The following is a 15,925-nucleotide window of genomic DNA, read 5'->3' on the forward strand; positions in this document are numbered from 1 at the left end:
AGCTGCGCCCAGATCCCCAGAGGCCCTGACTCCGCAACACAGCACCTGGCCGGCCGGCCTGGAAGCCCCGAGATGGCTAATGTAATGGATAAAGTGGGTGATATCGCGGAGGGTAATGTCTGGACGCTGAAACAATGTAAAAGGTGACAGTGCTGTGCTGTGCAGTGGGTGTGCAGTGTCACTGACACTGCACAGCACTCTCACCTTTTACATTAATTCAGCGAGTCAGTCAGTTCTGTCAGCCAGTCACTATTGTCAGTGCCGGTGTCCCAACGTGCCGCATTACAGTGAAGTATACGCACTAAATAAACGACAGCTCCCAGCAACCCGAAGCATTCAGGAGCTAAGGGCTGCTGGGAGCTGTAGTTTATTGAGTGCATCTTCTTCCCTGTAATGCGGTGCGTTGGGACACCGCCGCTAACAATAGTGATTGGCTGCTGTGCGTGTCTCCGGGAGAGCCACTGTCAAAGGGAGGACAGGAGGAGAAGCAGGAGAAGCATTACCCACCCCTCCCCCACTCGCAGTACCTCCGGGCCATATCTGCGGCACCTGCACCCTCCCTTCCACCACCCACGGTGGCTCCGGACCCCCTCCCGCACCCGCAGCACTCCTGCACCCACCCCTCCCCCACCCGCAGCACCACCGCACCCGCGGTGGCTCCGGACCCCCACCCGCGGCACCCGCCACTCCCGCACCACCGCACCAGCCCCTCCCCCACCCGCACCATCCCCGCAAACACTCCTCCCCACCCCCGGCCCCCCTCCCCCACCCGCATCACCCCCACACCCTCCACTCCCCCAACCACAGAACCTATTAGGTGATTCATCAGGCCCTGCATGCGCTGTTCACGCTGTTGCAAGAGGCTGCGACCTCTTAACCATCGCACGTTCTTTGTCCGTGCAATATTTAACCACTCACACAATTATGATTGGAGGTAATACTCCATATAATATAACTATTGCTCGCCACAAGAGTGTGCTAGGGTTAAGGGGGCATAGCCCCTCACGACGGTGTGAAGAGCGCCCGTCTAGTTATGGCTCTGGTATCTGCCATCCAGGTTTGTGCCTCCAAAGCTTCTTGGGAGGCAGGTAGAGAATGCTGTCTAGCTGCTCTGATTGTGGAGTTACACACAATCAGAGCAGCTAGGCGGCATTCTCTACTTTCCTCAAACCTAAAGCCAGACGGTGCTTGTCTGTCAGCATGCTGATTGGTGGATGGCGGGAGCTATCCATCAATCTAAGAAGTGCTAAGAGCCATTCACTGTATGGGAACATGTGAAGAGACAGCACACACCACAGGAAGGGTAATTTATGATTTTTTTCCATTTATTCCTGTGAATAGGTGCTGTTAAAATAGGATTTTGATAACCTACCGGTAAATCCTTTATCCTTTTCTCCTAGTCCGTAGAGGATGCTGGGGACGACATCAAGACCATGGGGTATAGATGGGATCCGCAGGAGACATTGGCACTCTAAAGACTTTTCATTGGGTGTGAACTGGCTCCTCCCTCTATGCCCCTCCTCCAGACCTCAGTTGTAGGAACTGTGCCCAGGGAGACTGACATTTCGAGGAAAGGAATTACTTAACTAGTGGTGAGATATCTACCAACTCACACCCTCAACCATGCCGCACACATGGCATTCAACATAACACACGCCAACAGGCATGAACTAATTGCAGCAACATGCTGAAACCAAGATAACACAACTTGTGTAACTGTAATAACTAAACTGCAGGTAAAGTACGCACTGGGACGGGTGCCCAGCATCCTCTACGGACTAGAAGAAAAGGATTTACCGGTAGGTTATCAAAATCCTATTTTCTCATACGTCCTAGAGGATGCTGGGGCCGACATCAAGACCATGGGGTCTATACCAAAGCTCCAGTATGGGCGGGAGAGTGCGGATGACCCTGCAGCACCGATTGACCAAACTTTAGGTCCTCATCGGCCAAGGTGTCAAACTTGTAGAACTTAGCAAATGTGTTTGACCCTGACCAAGTAGCTGCTCGGCAAAGTTGTAATGCCGAGACCCCCGGGCAGCCGCCCAGGAGGAGCCCATCTTCCTAGTGGAGTGGGCCTTTACCGACATCGGTAACGGCAATCCAGCCGTAGTATGAGCTTGCTGAATCGTATTTATAATCGAACGTGCAATAGTCTGCTTGGAAGCAGGACAGCCAATCTTGTTGTGATCATACAGGACAAACAGAGCCTCTGTTTTCCGTATACGAGCTGTTCTAGCAACATAGCTTTTCGAAGCTCTAACCACATCTAGAGACTTTGAATCAGTGAATGTGTCAGTAACTACTGGCACCACAATAGGTTGGTTTATGTGAAAAGCAGAAACTACCTTTGGAAGAAAATGTTGTTGAGTCCGCAACTCTGCCCTATCTTCATGGAAAATCAGGTAAGGGCTCTTGTGAGACAAGGCCCCCAATTCAGACACCCGCCTTGCGGATGCCAATGCCAAAAGCATCACCACTTTCCAAGTGAGAAAATTCAACTCTATATTTTGTAGAGGCTCAAACCAATCCGATTGAAGGAACTGCAATACCACGTTAAGGTCCCATGGTGCCACTGGAGGCATGAATGGAGGCTGGATGTGCAGAACCCCTTTCACGAAGGTCTGAACCTCTGGAAGAGAGGCCAATTGTTTTTGGAAGAACACTGACAAGGCCGAAATTTGGACCTTGATTGATCCCAATCGTAGGCCCATCTCCACACCATCCTGCAAAAAATGGAGAAAACGTCCTAAGTGAAACTCTTCCGTAGGAGCTTTCTTGGATTCACACCAAGACACATATTTTCGCCAAATACGGTGGTAATGTTTTGACGTTACTCCCTTTCTGGCCTGAATAAGGGTGGGGATGACCTCCTTAGGAATACCCTTCCTGGCTAGGATACGGCGCTCAACAGCCATGCCGTTAAACGTAGCCGCGGTAAGTCTTGGTACACACACGGCCCCTGCTGCAGCAGGTCCTCCCGAGGAAGAAGAGGCCGAGGATCTCCTATGAGTAACTGCTGAAGATCTGGGTACCAAGCCCTTCTTGGCCAGTCTGGGGCAATGAAGATTGCTCGAATCCTTGTCTTTCTTATGATCCTGAGTACTTTTGGGATCAGCGGAAGTGGAGGGAAAACATACACTGACGGAAACACCCACTGGGTCACCAGTGCATCCACTGCTACTGCTTAGGGGTCTCTCGACCTGGAACAGTATCACTGAAGCTTCTTGTTGAGACGAGACGCCATCATGTCTATTTTAGGAACTCCCCAAAGACTTGTCACCTCTGCGAAGACTTCTTGGTGGAGGCCCCACTCTCCTGGATGGAGATCGTGTCTGCTGAGGAAGTCTGCTTCCCAGTTGTCTACTCCCAGAATGAATATTGCCGACAGAGCTTGTAGATGTTTTTCTGCCCAGCGGAGGATTTTTGTCGCCTCTGCCATTGCCGCTCAGCTTTTCGTTCCACCCTGCCTGTTTATGTATGTGACTGCTGTTACATTGTCCACCTGGATCTGTACGGGACGGTCTTGAAGAAGATGTACCGCTTGTTGAAGGCCATTGTAAATGGCTCTTAGCTCCAGCACGTTTATGTGAAGGCAGGCTTCCTGATGTGACCAACGTCCCTGGAAGTTTTCTCCCTGAGAGACTGCTCCCCAGGCTCGGAGACTTGCATCCTTGGTTACTAGGACCCAGTCCTGAATGCCGAACCTGCGTTCCTCTAGCAGGTGAGAGCTGTGCAACCACCACAGGAGCGAAATCCTGTTTTTTGACGACAGGATTATCTTTCTGTGCATGTGTAGGTGTGACCCCGACCACTTTTCCAACAGGTCCCACTGGAATACTCTGGCATGGAACCTGCCAAACTGTATGGCCTTGTAGGCCGCCACCATCTTCCCCAACAACCGAATGCACTGATGGATCGACACACTTGATGGTTTCAATATCTGTTTAACCATTTTCTGGATTTCCAGAGCCTTTTCCAGCGGAAGAAATACTCTCTGAACTTCTGTGTCCAGAATCATCCCGAGGAAAGACAACCTTGTCGTCGGTTCCAACTGTGACTTTGGCTAATTTATGATCCACCCGTGTTGCTGGAGTATTGACAGGGAGAGGGATATGTTTTGTAATAACTGCTCCCTGGATCTCGCCTTTATCAGGAGGTCGTCCAGATAAGGGATTATATTGACTCCTTTCTGACGAAGGAGGACCATCATATCTGCCCTCGGCGCCGTGGAGAGACCGAAAGGTAACGTCTGGAATTGGTAATGGCAATCCTGAATCGCGAATTTCAGATAAGCCTGGTGAGGAGGATAAATGGGAACATGCAGGTAAGCATCCTTTATGTCCACCGACACCAAGTAGTCCCCCTCCTCCAGACTGGCAATCACCGCCCGAAGTGATTCCATCTTGCACTTGAACCTTTTCAGGGAGAAATTCAGATTTTTTAGATTTAGGATCGGTCTGACCGAGCTGTCCGGCTTCGGAACAACAAAAAGGCTTGAATAAAAACCCCACCCTTGTTGTGACAACGGTACCAGGACTATGACCTGGTCTTGACATAATTTTTTGGATTGCCGCTGTTACTGCTTCTCTCTCTGGTGGAGAAGCTGGCAAGGTCGATTTGAAAAATCGGCATGGGGGAACGTCTTGAAACTTTAGTTTGTATCCCTGGGATACTATTTGCAACACCCAGAGGTCCAGGCCAGACAGAATCCAATCCTGGCTGAAGAGTTTGAGACGTGACCCCACCCGAGCGGCCTCCCGCAAGGGAGTTCCAGCGTCATGCTGGGGATTTGGCAGAATTAGGGGTAGACTTTTGCTCTTGGGAACCTGGAGCCGGTGTGGGCTTCTTTCTCCTTGTCCTTCCCCTTCCTGCAAAGAAGGGGGAACCTCTCGTCTTTTTGTATTTATTGGGCCGAAAGGACTGCATTTGCCAGTGCAGGCGCAGAGGGCAAAAATGTTGACTTACCTGCGGTAGCCGCTGAAACTAACGCATCCAGGCCATCGCCAAATAAGGCCTCACCTTTATATGGGAGAGCCTCTATGTTTCTTTTGGAATCTGCATCCGCGTTCCACTGGCGAATCCATAAGGCCCACTTCGCCGATACTGCCATGGTAGCTGCTTGTGAACTCAAGAGTCCAATATCCTTCATTGCTTCCAGCATGTAGGCGGCAGCATCCTTGATATTCCCTAACTTAAGGAGTATCTCATCTTTATCAATCGTGTCAATTTTTGATGATACGCTTTCTGACCATTTTTTAATAGCGCAACTCACCCATGCGCAGGCAATAGTGGGCCTGAGCAGTGTACCATTGGTAACATAAATGGATTTCAATGTCGGTCTGCCGGCTCTTTAAGAGAAGCCGTGCCAGGAGCAGGGAGAATTACCTTCTTTGTCAACCTGAAAAAGGCACTGTCTAACACAGGGGGTGACTCCCATTTTTTCCTGTCTTCAACCGGGAAAGGATAAGCTATGTGAATCCTTTTGGGAATACGAAATTGTTTATCAGGATTCACCCACATCCCTTCAAACAGAGCATTTAGTTCGTGTGAAGGAGGAAACGTGACTTTGGATTTCTTTTCCTTATATAAATAAGCTTTCTCCTGAGGTACAGGAGTGCTTTCTGTAACCTCCAACACGTCCCTTATAGCCACAATCATATATAGTATACTTTTTGCCAATTTATGATCTATCTCTCTGGATTCACTATTGTCGACACAAGAATCAGAATCCGTGTCGGTATCAGTGTTTACAACATTTGCAAATGGTCTCTTATGTGACCGAGAGGGGCCGCCCGCATAAGGAATAACAGCATCCTGAAAAATCACATCTTCCACAGATTTTCTCCAGCATGCAGCCTTAGATTTAGACTTATCCAATCTACGGTCAATCAGATGCATACTGTCACGTAGCTCTTTCACCCATGCAGGCTCTTGGTGTGCCGGTAGCGCCACCACATTACAACTCTGTGTCCCTAAAATGGCTTTCTCTAGGGAGGAACTCCCTGCCTCAGACATGCCTCACACGTGTACACCACACTCACAGACACACTGGGACTTATTTTGGGGACAGACCCACAGTAAAATCTGTCAGAAGGACACAGGATAGGAGCAGCCAGTTCACAAACCCAGCGCCAGTATTGCCTGTGAACACATTATGTCCACAGCCCAAAAGCGCTTTTAAATAGTAATATACACTATCAAATGCACCACAATCGCTTTGTGCCCCCCTTTATAGCACCCTGTACGTATCAGAAGTGGAGGAGAGGACCAGCGTGTTCTCTGCAGCCTGAGGAGAGAGAGAAAATGGCGCTGAGTAGTGTGCTGGCTGCCTGAGGAAGAAGCTCCGCCCTTTTTACCTCAGAAACTTTTCATAATATTTATACTGGCGGGGGTAGGGCTGTGCCTGGGCATCTTATGCCTCCTTTTAGCCAGTCTGAGGTATTTTTCTTGCTGCCCAGGGCGCCACCCCCCCCCCCCCCCCCGCCCTGCACACTGCAGTGCCTGTGTGTGTGGGCAGCAATGGCACGCTGCGCTCCCACCAGCCTCGCCGCACCTCAGCCGTCACTTACTTGATTGAAGATCATTCTTCTCATACTCACCTGTCTTAGTGTCTTCTGACTTCTGGCTCTGTGAGGGGGGTGACGGCGTGCTGTGGGAGTGAGCATCTAGACACGGCTAGCGTTCAGTTCCCTTCAGGAGCTACTGGTGTCCTGTCAGCCAGAAGCAGAGCCATGAAACTCTGAGGAAATTGGTTCTGCTTCTGCCTCCTCAGTCCCACAAAGCAGGGAGTCTGATGCCAGCAGATCTCCCTGAAAATAAAAAACCTAACATAAGTCTTTTCATAGAAACTCAGTAGAGCTCCTCAGAGTGCATCCAGTCGACCTGGGCACATTTCAAAAACTGAGGTCTGGAGGAGGGGCATAGAGGGAGGAGCCAGTTCACACCCAATGAAAAGTCTTTAGAGTGCCCATGTCTCCTGCGGATCCCGTCTATACCCCATGGTCTTGATGTTGTCCCCAGCATCCTCTAGGATGTATGAGAAAACAACCCTGCGTACAGGAATCTAAACCAAGCAATATTGTAGGAGAAATATAGAAGGCTTAGGGGTCTATTTACTAAGCCTTGAATGGAGAAAAAGTGTCTGGAATTAAAGTCCCAACCATCCAGATCACTGTCATTTTTCAAACACAGCCTATGACAGCTAGAAGCTGATTGGCTGGTACTTTATCTCCGTCACCTTTATCTCCATTCAATGTTTAGACAAAGTGAAACATATAAATGGAGTAGTCTCTAGCTGATACTAGGTTGGACTGTTTAGTGACATAGGGGGGATGTATCAAACATTGGAGAAACAAAAAGTAACAACAAGCTCCTTACTGTCATTTTTTAAACACACCTTGTAAAATGTCAGTAAGAAACTGATTGGCTGGTGATCTATCGCTCTCCATTTTATCTCTTTCAAAGGTTTGATACATCTTCTCCTTTATGGCCATTGGAAACAATCAGTCTGTGACCCATATAGCAACATTGTGGAGCTGCAGATTATGTGGTTTATAAATAGATTCTGTGGTTTTTGTTGTCCTCCTTATCTGTAGCACATCTGCCCATGTTAATAAACCCATGGCATTATAAGGCATATGAACCTTTTTTCAAACTTCTGATGAAATGTTTTTGGCTCCAAAGGGATTCCCACATATGTGCTTTTGAACACAACCGGATTACAACACCCAGCAAGAATCGATCGTCTTGAGTTGTTGAGTACATCAGGACGTGTTCTGGAGACACTTCCAATAAAGTATTATCCAGACAGAATACCCTATGAGATATGGAATGTAACTGAATTTATCCCACCAAAGGAAGTATTTTTCCTCAGAATAACAGGTTATGATAAAAATGATTACCTGTTTCAGCGGGCGTCCAGTGTTTCATTTTCTAATGTTGTTCCAGGTAACTATTTGACTTTACATGTGTAGATACTAACTAGAACATTAAAACATATACTTCATCCAGTGTGAGAAACATGTCTCCATTGCAAACTTTTCTTTTTTAAACAGAAAATATATATATTTTTTAAATCATATCATAAATACAAGCTAAGTTCATTTATCATTTCTGTTATTAATTGCTAAGCTTTTATTCATGATCTAAATACATATTTTAGATGTTTCTCTTATCAGAGCTGTGATCTGGAGATTACAGCTGACTAATATGAGTTATATTAATAAAATAAAGTAGCTTTAGCTCTTTCATGCTCAATGCAACTCCACTTGGCAAGCAGTCACAACCAATGTTAGCTTAAGGTTTTGCAAAATGATGAATCTCTGAGCGAAACATATAAATGTTTAATGTGACACGGATGATTAGAGTAAAAATGTTTTTGAACCATAAGGAAGCATTAAATAAATACTGTCATCTATTTTCACTGTGGAAAAATACAACTAAAATATATGTTAGAATATATAATTTGACTGTATTCTTTGTGCTTATATTATAGGAGCTCCAAAAGTGTTAATGCCCAAAGTAACTCCTGGCTACTACCTGCAGCCTGGTCACATTCCTTGCTTGATAGAAAGTCTTATACCCATAACTGTGCGTTTCAGCAAGAATGACATCAGATTGGGTGCAGAGCAAAAATTCCAGTAGGTATACTATATGTTTTAACAGTGTGAACTTTTGCGTATAGATTTGGGAACATCCAATTTTAGGAAACTGGATGTTCCCCTGTGTAAATGTAGAACAAAGTGTTCTCACCATGCATGTGTCCAGGCTACACTGTGCATGCATCATGATGGTTACCGCACAGCAACCTGAATCGAAAATTGCATAGGTGGTAAAAGGCAGGGGGGCGTAGCTACCAGTCGTGGGCGTTTCAGTGTCCGGGACTGTGTCTACAAAGTTGCACTGACTCCAGTGGCCATGGTCTGTCAGATATTCCATGCCTGCCAGTGTTACTGTAGGTGCAATGTCTGATGGAGCAACGATGGTAGACTGATAGTGTGTCTTTCTATGCAAATCAGCGGAATTGTGCTACAGCTGGTGGATATCTCAATAGGAAGTTTATCATCCATGGCTTTACCATAAAGATTTAGTAGTGGCTGTGCCAAAAGAGGCAGCCACTACTGCAACTGCGTCCACCTCTGAATCACTCTCTTAATGTGGAAGGCTAATTGACAGATAAGATGGGCTGTAGGAGCTGCCAGTTAGGTGCATTTCCTACCCCTGGTGCTTAGCAACAGTGCGAGTTGTGCCAATTCTTATTTCTATCATTAGAGGTTTTATTCTGCATACATTTCCAATCTACATTGCAAAAGAAAATTGGATGGTCATTACATCATTGATGTCTTGGTTCCAACTATGTCATGGCACACATACTGTACATGCAGGAATTATATGTTACAACCAACTTCCAGTTGGTGCCCATAGGTGGTGAAAGTCAGGTTTGCGGCTGTAATAATGTATCTGGGACACAGAAGGTCTTTCAAGTTTTGTTATACAAAAAATGAAAATACATTGACCATGACAAAATAATGTGTATACAAATCATCTCCATGGGACGGAGGGGGGTGGGAAGTAGATCAGTTTGTTCCTGTGACTTCACTTCTTATACAGCCAACCAACAACTTTGTGGTCCTTTCTATGTGAAGAATCTGCGCAGATCACTTTCATTTTTTTTTTTCTTATTGTATAGTAAAAAGCTGATATTTTACATACATAAGTGTAATTACTGTGGGTGCAGTGAGTCTGTCCACTATTCCGAGCCCCACTGTACCCTCCTGGGGAGGCCTTCACATCCCCCTAGTCACCCTCAGCACCCCTAAGGGCCCACCTTTCTGGTTTGAAAAAAGCAGTGTGAAATCCTCTTCTAAGCAGCACATGCAGAGTGGTCATGCATGCCCAGAAGATGCCCCCTCTCTGTTGTTTTCTTAGCAGATTGTGGAACCTGGGAGGCACAGTGTTGTTACTGGGCTCCTACTAAAATGTCATTATGGTGTCTTATGATACACTGTTCTGCCTCTGGTTACATACTGTAGTTAATAAAACGGAAAATAGGCCCATTATGTTCAATCTTTCATTAACAATTGTGTTGATCTAGAGCAGGGGTGGGGAACCTTTTTTCTACCAAGGGCCATTTGGATATTTATAAAATCCTTCAGGGGCCATACAAAAATTAGCCTGCCCCCAGTCAGTAGTTATGCCCCCAGTCACTTGTTATGCCCGATTAGATTTGCCCCCAGTCAGTTGTTATGCCCCATTAGATATGCCCACTGTCAGTTGTTTTGGCCCATTAGATATGCCCCGTCAGTTATGCCCCATTAAATATGCCCCCTGTAGTTATTCCCCATTAGATATGCCCCCTGTACTTATGCCCCATTAAATATGCCCCCTAGTAGCGCCGCTTACACACACACACACACACACACACACACACACACACACACACACACACACACACATTAAAAGAAAAAAAAACACACCACAATGCTCACCAGCCCTGCTCCTGCTCTTCCGGACCACTGCCTTCCCTCTCCTCGTAACTATGGGAGAGATGTCATGACGTCTCTCCCATAGCACCGCACAGCCACACATGTACACTGCCTGAGTCAGAAGCTGGAGCTCAGGAGTGAGCTTCTGCGTCCGGCTGCTGCTGAGGAGCCGGGCGCCCGCTGGTGGTAAAATCTCAGCGGGCACTCGGCATCTCCTCTCGTTTAGGTGAGCCTGGCCGGGCCGGATCAAGTGGCTTCGAGGGCCTTATACGGCCCTCGGGCCTGAGGTTCCCCACCCCTGATCTAGAGGGAGCAATGTAAAATCTCTAATTAATTTACCAGTTTACTCTCATGGATGAAGAGAAACTTACTTTCTGGTCCCCAAAACATCAGTTTACTGCATTTAGAGTTCTTTAACCATCATATATCCTAATTTATTGTATTCAGTACCTTGGGTTCGTTATGTATAGTGTGTGCACATCCTGTTTTTCACCTAGAAAGAGTAAAAGGGCATTTAATACTATTATATCCAAAATTGGCAATAAAGTTGGAACATTTTGCATGGTGCAAAGCCTCAGGTAATAACATACTGTATTTTCACCAGTTGTAGCTCAAGTGCTTAACAATCTCATTAGTGCGATCTGTATTGAGGAGATAATGTAATATACAACATTTGTATATATCTATTTTCTTAAAACCACACACTTCAAAAGATAACATCATTTTCTTAAGCACTACTCCTACTAAATTACATATGCATAGATATTCCCTTTTTGTACCTATGAATTGCATGTCATTCTCAGTGACATGAAAGTTTTGACTGTATTGACATTTGCCTATTTAATGCTAAATTTGCCTGTTTAATGTTATACCTCTCACTTTTCTTTTTGTATTGCTATCCTTCTTTATGTTTATTTTCAGTATATTGTCACTATATCTAAAAGTGTGTCCCTACCAGGCATGAGAGTTCACTCTTAGGATATTGAAGAATATCAGCACTCTTCATAAAAGAATTGTTTCATTATAGTAACTTGAAGCAGACAAATTAATGGAGTCAGCGTTTTATTTGCAGAGAATCCATCAATGCAAGCTGGGAGATAGCCAATGTTTCATCCCATGATGAAGGGTTTTTTGAATGCTTTGCTACTAGTACAGCAGGCAGTGCGCAGGCTCAGACATTTTTTGATGTAAATGGTAAGTAACGGTGCAATAGCAGCATTTCTGATGCATTTTAAAGTATGAGTTTCTGTGTTTGTTTAAAAATGTTTTATTACTGTATATTAAATTGTACAGATGTCACAAATGTGCTCCAACAATGATTCAGAACTTTTGTTTAGTCTAGTGCCTGATAGACGAATTAAAGCAAATTCATTGTGTATATTACTCCTTTAGTCTGTAATTGTAGCATTGCAGAGTAGCGCCACACACACAAAAAAACTCATATACAGTACTTCAGGAGTAAGAAAATAATATACTTACAAGAGACAAATAAACCTATTATTTGCAAAATAAAGTTAATAATGTAGATAGTAAACCACTTTGTATTCACATCGGTCACTTACAAAAATATATATATATGTGAAAGAGTGGTAGAACCCGGCGCCTTCTGTGTTATGTGGTTTCCAAGTGAAACTTAAATAGTATTATTCGTACCACATCTCATGTGTGTTCAGGCCTGTATAATGAATGGAACTTCTCCTGGTCACGATCTTCTTACTTCCCCGGTTAATCCGTGGGTGGACCGTAAGGAGATTTAGAAAGCCACAATAGTGTGATATTGTAAGACAACAAAAACAGGTGTGCTTATATAGAGAACGTTTTTCAGATGTGATGAATAGTAAAAGAGTAGTTCACCCAGTGTCAGTTTCATAAACAAGGTAGTGTATCCACAACCTAAGGTAGTTTAAAAATAAGTACCATCAGGACTTGTAGATCTTGCAAATAGTATATTCCTTTATGGTGTTCCTCTCCCGTGGTATGGAGTTAAGGGCTCCTGTTAAAAAAGGTAAAATCTCCCAGATACGGGAAAGATAGACCATAGTGTAGTAATTTTTAAAGTAATTTTTTAATACAAACAATACAATAAAAAATGGACCCGTACAGTGAGTAGATAATAAAAGGCTTATCTGAGATCCTCTATCAGAGGAGTGGAATGTCTGTCCAACGCGTTTCGTCCTCTTTCGATTTGTTAGGACTTCATCCAGGGGTATACCTCTTGATGAAGTTGTATTTTATTGTATTGTTTGTATTAAAAAATTACTTTCAAAATTACTACACTATGGTCTATCTTTCCTGTATCTGGGAGATTTTACCTTTTAAACAGGAGCCCTTAACTCCATACCACGGTAGAGGAACACCATAAAGGAATATACTATTTGCAAGATCTACAAGTCCTGATGGTACTTATTTTTAAACTACCTTAGGTTGTGGATACACTACCTTGTTTATGAAACTGACACTGGGTGAACTACTCTTTTACTATTCATCACATCTGAAAAACGTTCTCTATATAAGCACACCTGTTTTTATTGTCTTACAATATCACACTATTGTGGCTTTCTAAATCTCCTTACGGTCCACCCACGGATTAACTGGGGAAGTAAGAAGATCGTGACCAGGAGAATTTCCATTCATTCTACAGGCCTGAACACACATGAGATGCGGTACGCATAATACTATTTAAGTTTCACTTGGAAACCACATAACACAGAAGGCACCGGGTTCTACCACTCTTTCACATTTTAATTTATTTGGACTTTGGAAATAGAGTCCACACAAGAGAACCTGCCTAGCAGCCCCCCAAAACTGGGGTTGTGTTTTTTGAACTTTGAACTGGATTTATTACTATATTTATTTACATCTTTATATTAGTCTTGTTTTATTGGTAGCAGCGCTATTTGCACTACTGTCTACATATATATATATATATATATATATATGGTTTGAGCAGTGGGGGTATGGCGCCACAGGTGGATGTGAGCAGATAAATTAATACAGTGAAATACTTTAGTAAAAGACACTCCTTTATAGATATAAGGTGTCAGCTAACCCCTAAATACTCGGCAGGGATAAGCTGCCTTTGGAGTTTAAAATTTGCAAAAAAGGGGAGGATAGGGGTATCTGCGACTTGCAGTGTCTAATATATTAATATAAAAATTAAGAATATTGCAGGATACGGTTTATAAAAAATAACACAATATTTATTTGTACAATTTAAAACATGATATGGGATAAAAAATATAGAAGGTAAAAGCTTAAAAAATAAAAAATACAAAAATGACTGAATAAAAATGTATAATTTTAGCTAGAACCCAGGATCAAAAAAATTAATAAAAAATAAAAGTATAAAACTGATAATAAATATTTTAAAGATAAGAGAGTGGTGCTTATCTGTAGAAATGGAGAGTCAGTAGAGGTACACCCAACGCGTTTCGTCCTTCAGACTTCATCAAGGGGTGAGGGACTAGTATGCAAACACTCTTATTTATAGCAGCTATGATTAAGGATAAGTGGCTGTGACATCACTTCCTGTTGGTATTCATATTCAGTTTTTTCCCACAAAGTTTAATATCAATGTGGGTAGAAGATTGGGCTGCTAATAATGAGCCCAAATATAGTTTTACCTAACTAAAACGAGACCAGTATATGAAGAAAAACGTCTAAAAACATAAACATCAATTCAGGACGCTTTTCGCGTCATTTCCGCCCCACTTCCTGTGTCCATAAACTCTTACTGCGCATGCACAGCCCGCGCGACTTCCGGAAGATGTCCTTGTAATGTCACTGCCTCGCCCATCTTCCGGTTGGGCGTATGAGTCCTTCTGCCCTTCTTCCGGTTGGGCGGGTACTTTATATCTTCTATGGAGAGCGTGGGTTGGGGCAGGATATATAGAGATGCGGCGGCCATCTTTGAATTGGTTTTAGATATGCTTTCAATACATGCGGTGGCCATCTTTAAGGAGTCCATAGATCACGGACATATCCTTGTATTAAGGAGCAGGAGCAGCTCAAATAAATAAAACAAATGTCAAAGTTAGTTTACTGTTATTGTAATAAACGTGTGTGAGAGTTAGCTTACTTTAGAAAGACTGATATCAATACATGTAGATTGGGTATGTAAAATATATAGTGCTCCCAAACTTTTTATACACATAAACGGATTATGTTATTTACACACAGAGTTTGCATATTATTAATAAAGGTATCCTCATATTAAATAGAATTAAGCTAGGTGTACAAATTGAAAATTATGCAACCCTTGTACAGAACAAGGGGAATTTAGATAGCATATTAGGTAAGATTAGGTGAATTATGGAATGAGAGTATACTTATAATATCCAATTAAGAGTGGTGACCCTTAATAGGTAGGGCATAAGTGCTAGAATGAAGTGGGAGGTATAGAGAGATAGCAGTGGGGGGTACGTGACATAATGCTCTGGAGAACTAACACATCGATAGTTTTGGTGGATATGGTGAAATAGTAATTATGTATGTATGTGCAACTAGACAATGCACACAAGTAACATAATTAAGAAAATAAATAATATCTGTGCCAGAGGAGAGTTAGCTGTGTGTCAATATTCCCTCTAGTATTACCGTTACGAGTCTACTGGTCTACCCTTATTCATTTCATTTCCGCCAATGAATACAGTCACACCGCACTGGCACACGCCCAATCTCGCCCGATCTTGGAAGCTAAGCAGTGTTGGGCCCAATCAGTACCAAGTGGGGAACCACTTGAGAAGATTGGGTACTGTATAAGGGTAGACCAGTAGACTCGTAACGGTAATACTAGAGGGAATATTGACACACAGCTAACTCTCCTCTGGCACAGATATTATTTATTATCTTAATTATGTTACTTGTGTGCATTGTCTAGTTGCACATACATACATAATTACTATTTCACCATATCCACCAAAACTATCGATGTGTTAGTTCTCCAGAGCATTATGTCACGTACCCCCCACTGCTATCTCTCTATACCTCCCACTTCATTCTAGCACTTATGCCCTACCTATTAAGGGTCACCACTCTTAATTGGATATTATAAGTATACTCTCATTCCATAATTCACCTAATCTTGCCTAATATGCTATCTAAATTCCCCTTGTTCTGTACAAGGGTTGCATAATTTTCAATTTGTACACCTAGCTTAATTCTATTTAATATGAGGATACCTTTATTAATAATATGTAAACTCTGTGTGTAAATAACATAATCCGTTTACGTGTATAAAAAGTTTGGGAGCACTATATATTTTACATACCCAATCTACATGTATTTATATCAGTCTTTCTAAAGTAAGCTAACTCTCACACACGTTTATTACAATAACAGTAAACTAACTTTGACATTTGGTTTATTTATTTGAGCTGCTCCTGCTCCTTAATACAAGGATATGTCCGCGATCTATGGACTCCTTAAAGATGGTCGCC

General features: G+C 43.5%; 1 protein-coding gene and 1 pseudogene across 3 annotated transcripts in view; both read left to right on the forward strand.

The window, feature by feature from the left end:
- The window catches only part of HMCN1 (hemicentin 1), a 1,072,092-nt gene that overhangs the window by 166,622 nt on the left and 889,545 nt on the right, over positions 1-15,925 (forward strand). For all 3 annotated transcript variants that reach the window (XM_063940215.1, XM_063940214.1, XM_063940213.1), the window contains 3 exons: positions 7,687-7,950; positions 8,498-8,642; positions 11,560-11,681. In XM_063940215.1, coding sequence (XP_063796285.1) covers positions 7,687-7,950; positions 8,498-8,642; positions 11,560-11,681 — 531 coding nt within the window. The remainder of the gene's footprint in view (positions 1-7,686; positions 7,951-8,497; positions 8,643-11,559; positions 11,682-15,925) is intronic.
- Positions 15,131-15,249, forward strand: LOC134964839 (5S ribosomal RNA; annotated as a pseudogene).

The sequence above is a fragment of the Pseudophryne corroboree genome, chromosome 9, assembly GCF_028390025.1.
Source record: "Pseudophryne corroboree isolate aPseCor3 chromosome 9, aPseCor3.hap2, whole genome shotgun sequence".
NCBI lineage: Eukaryota > Metazoa > Chordata > Amphibia > Anura > Myobatrachidae > Pseudophryne > Pseudophryne corroboree.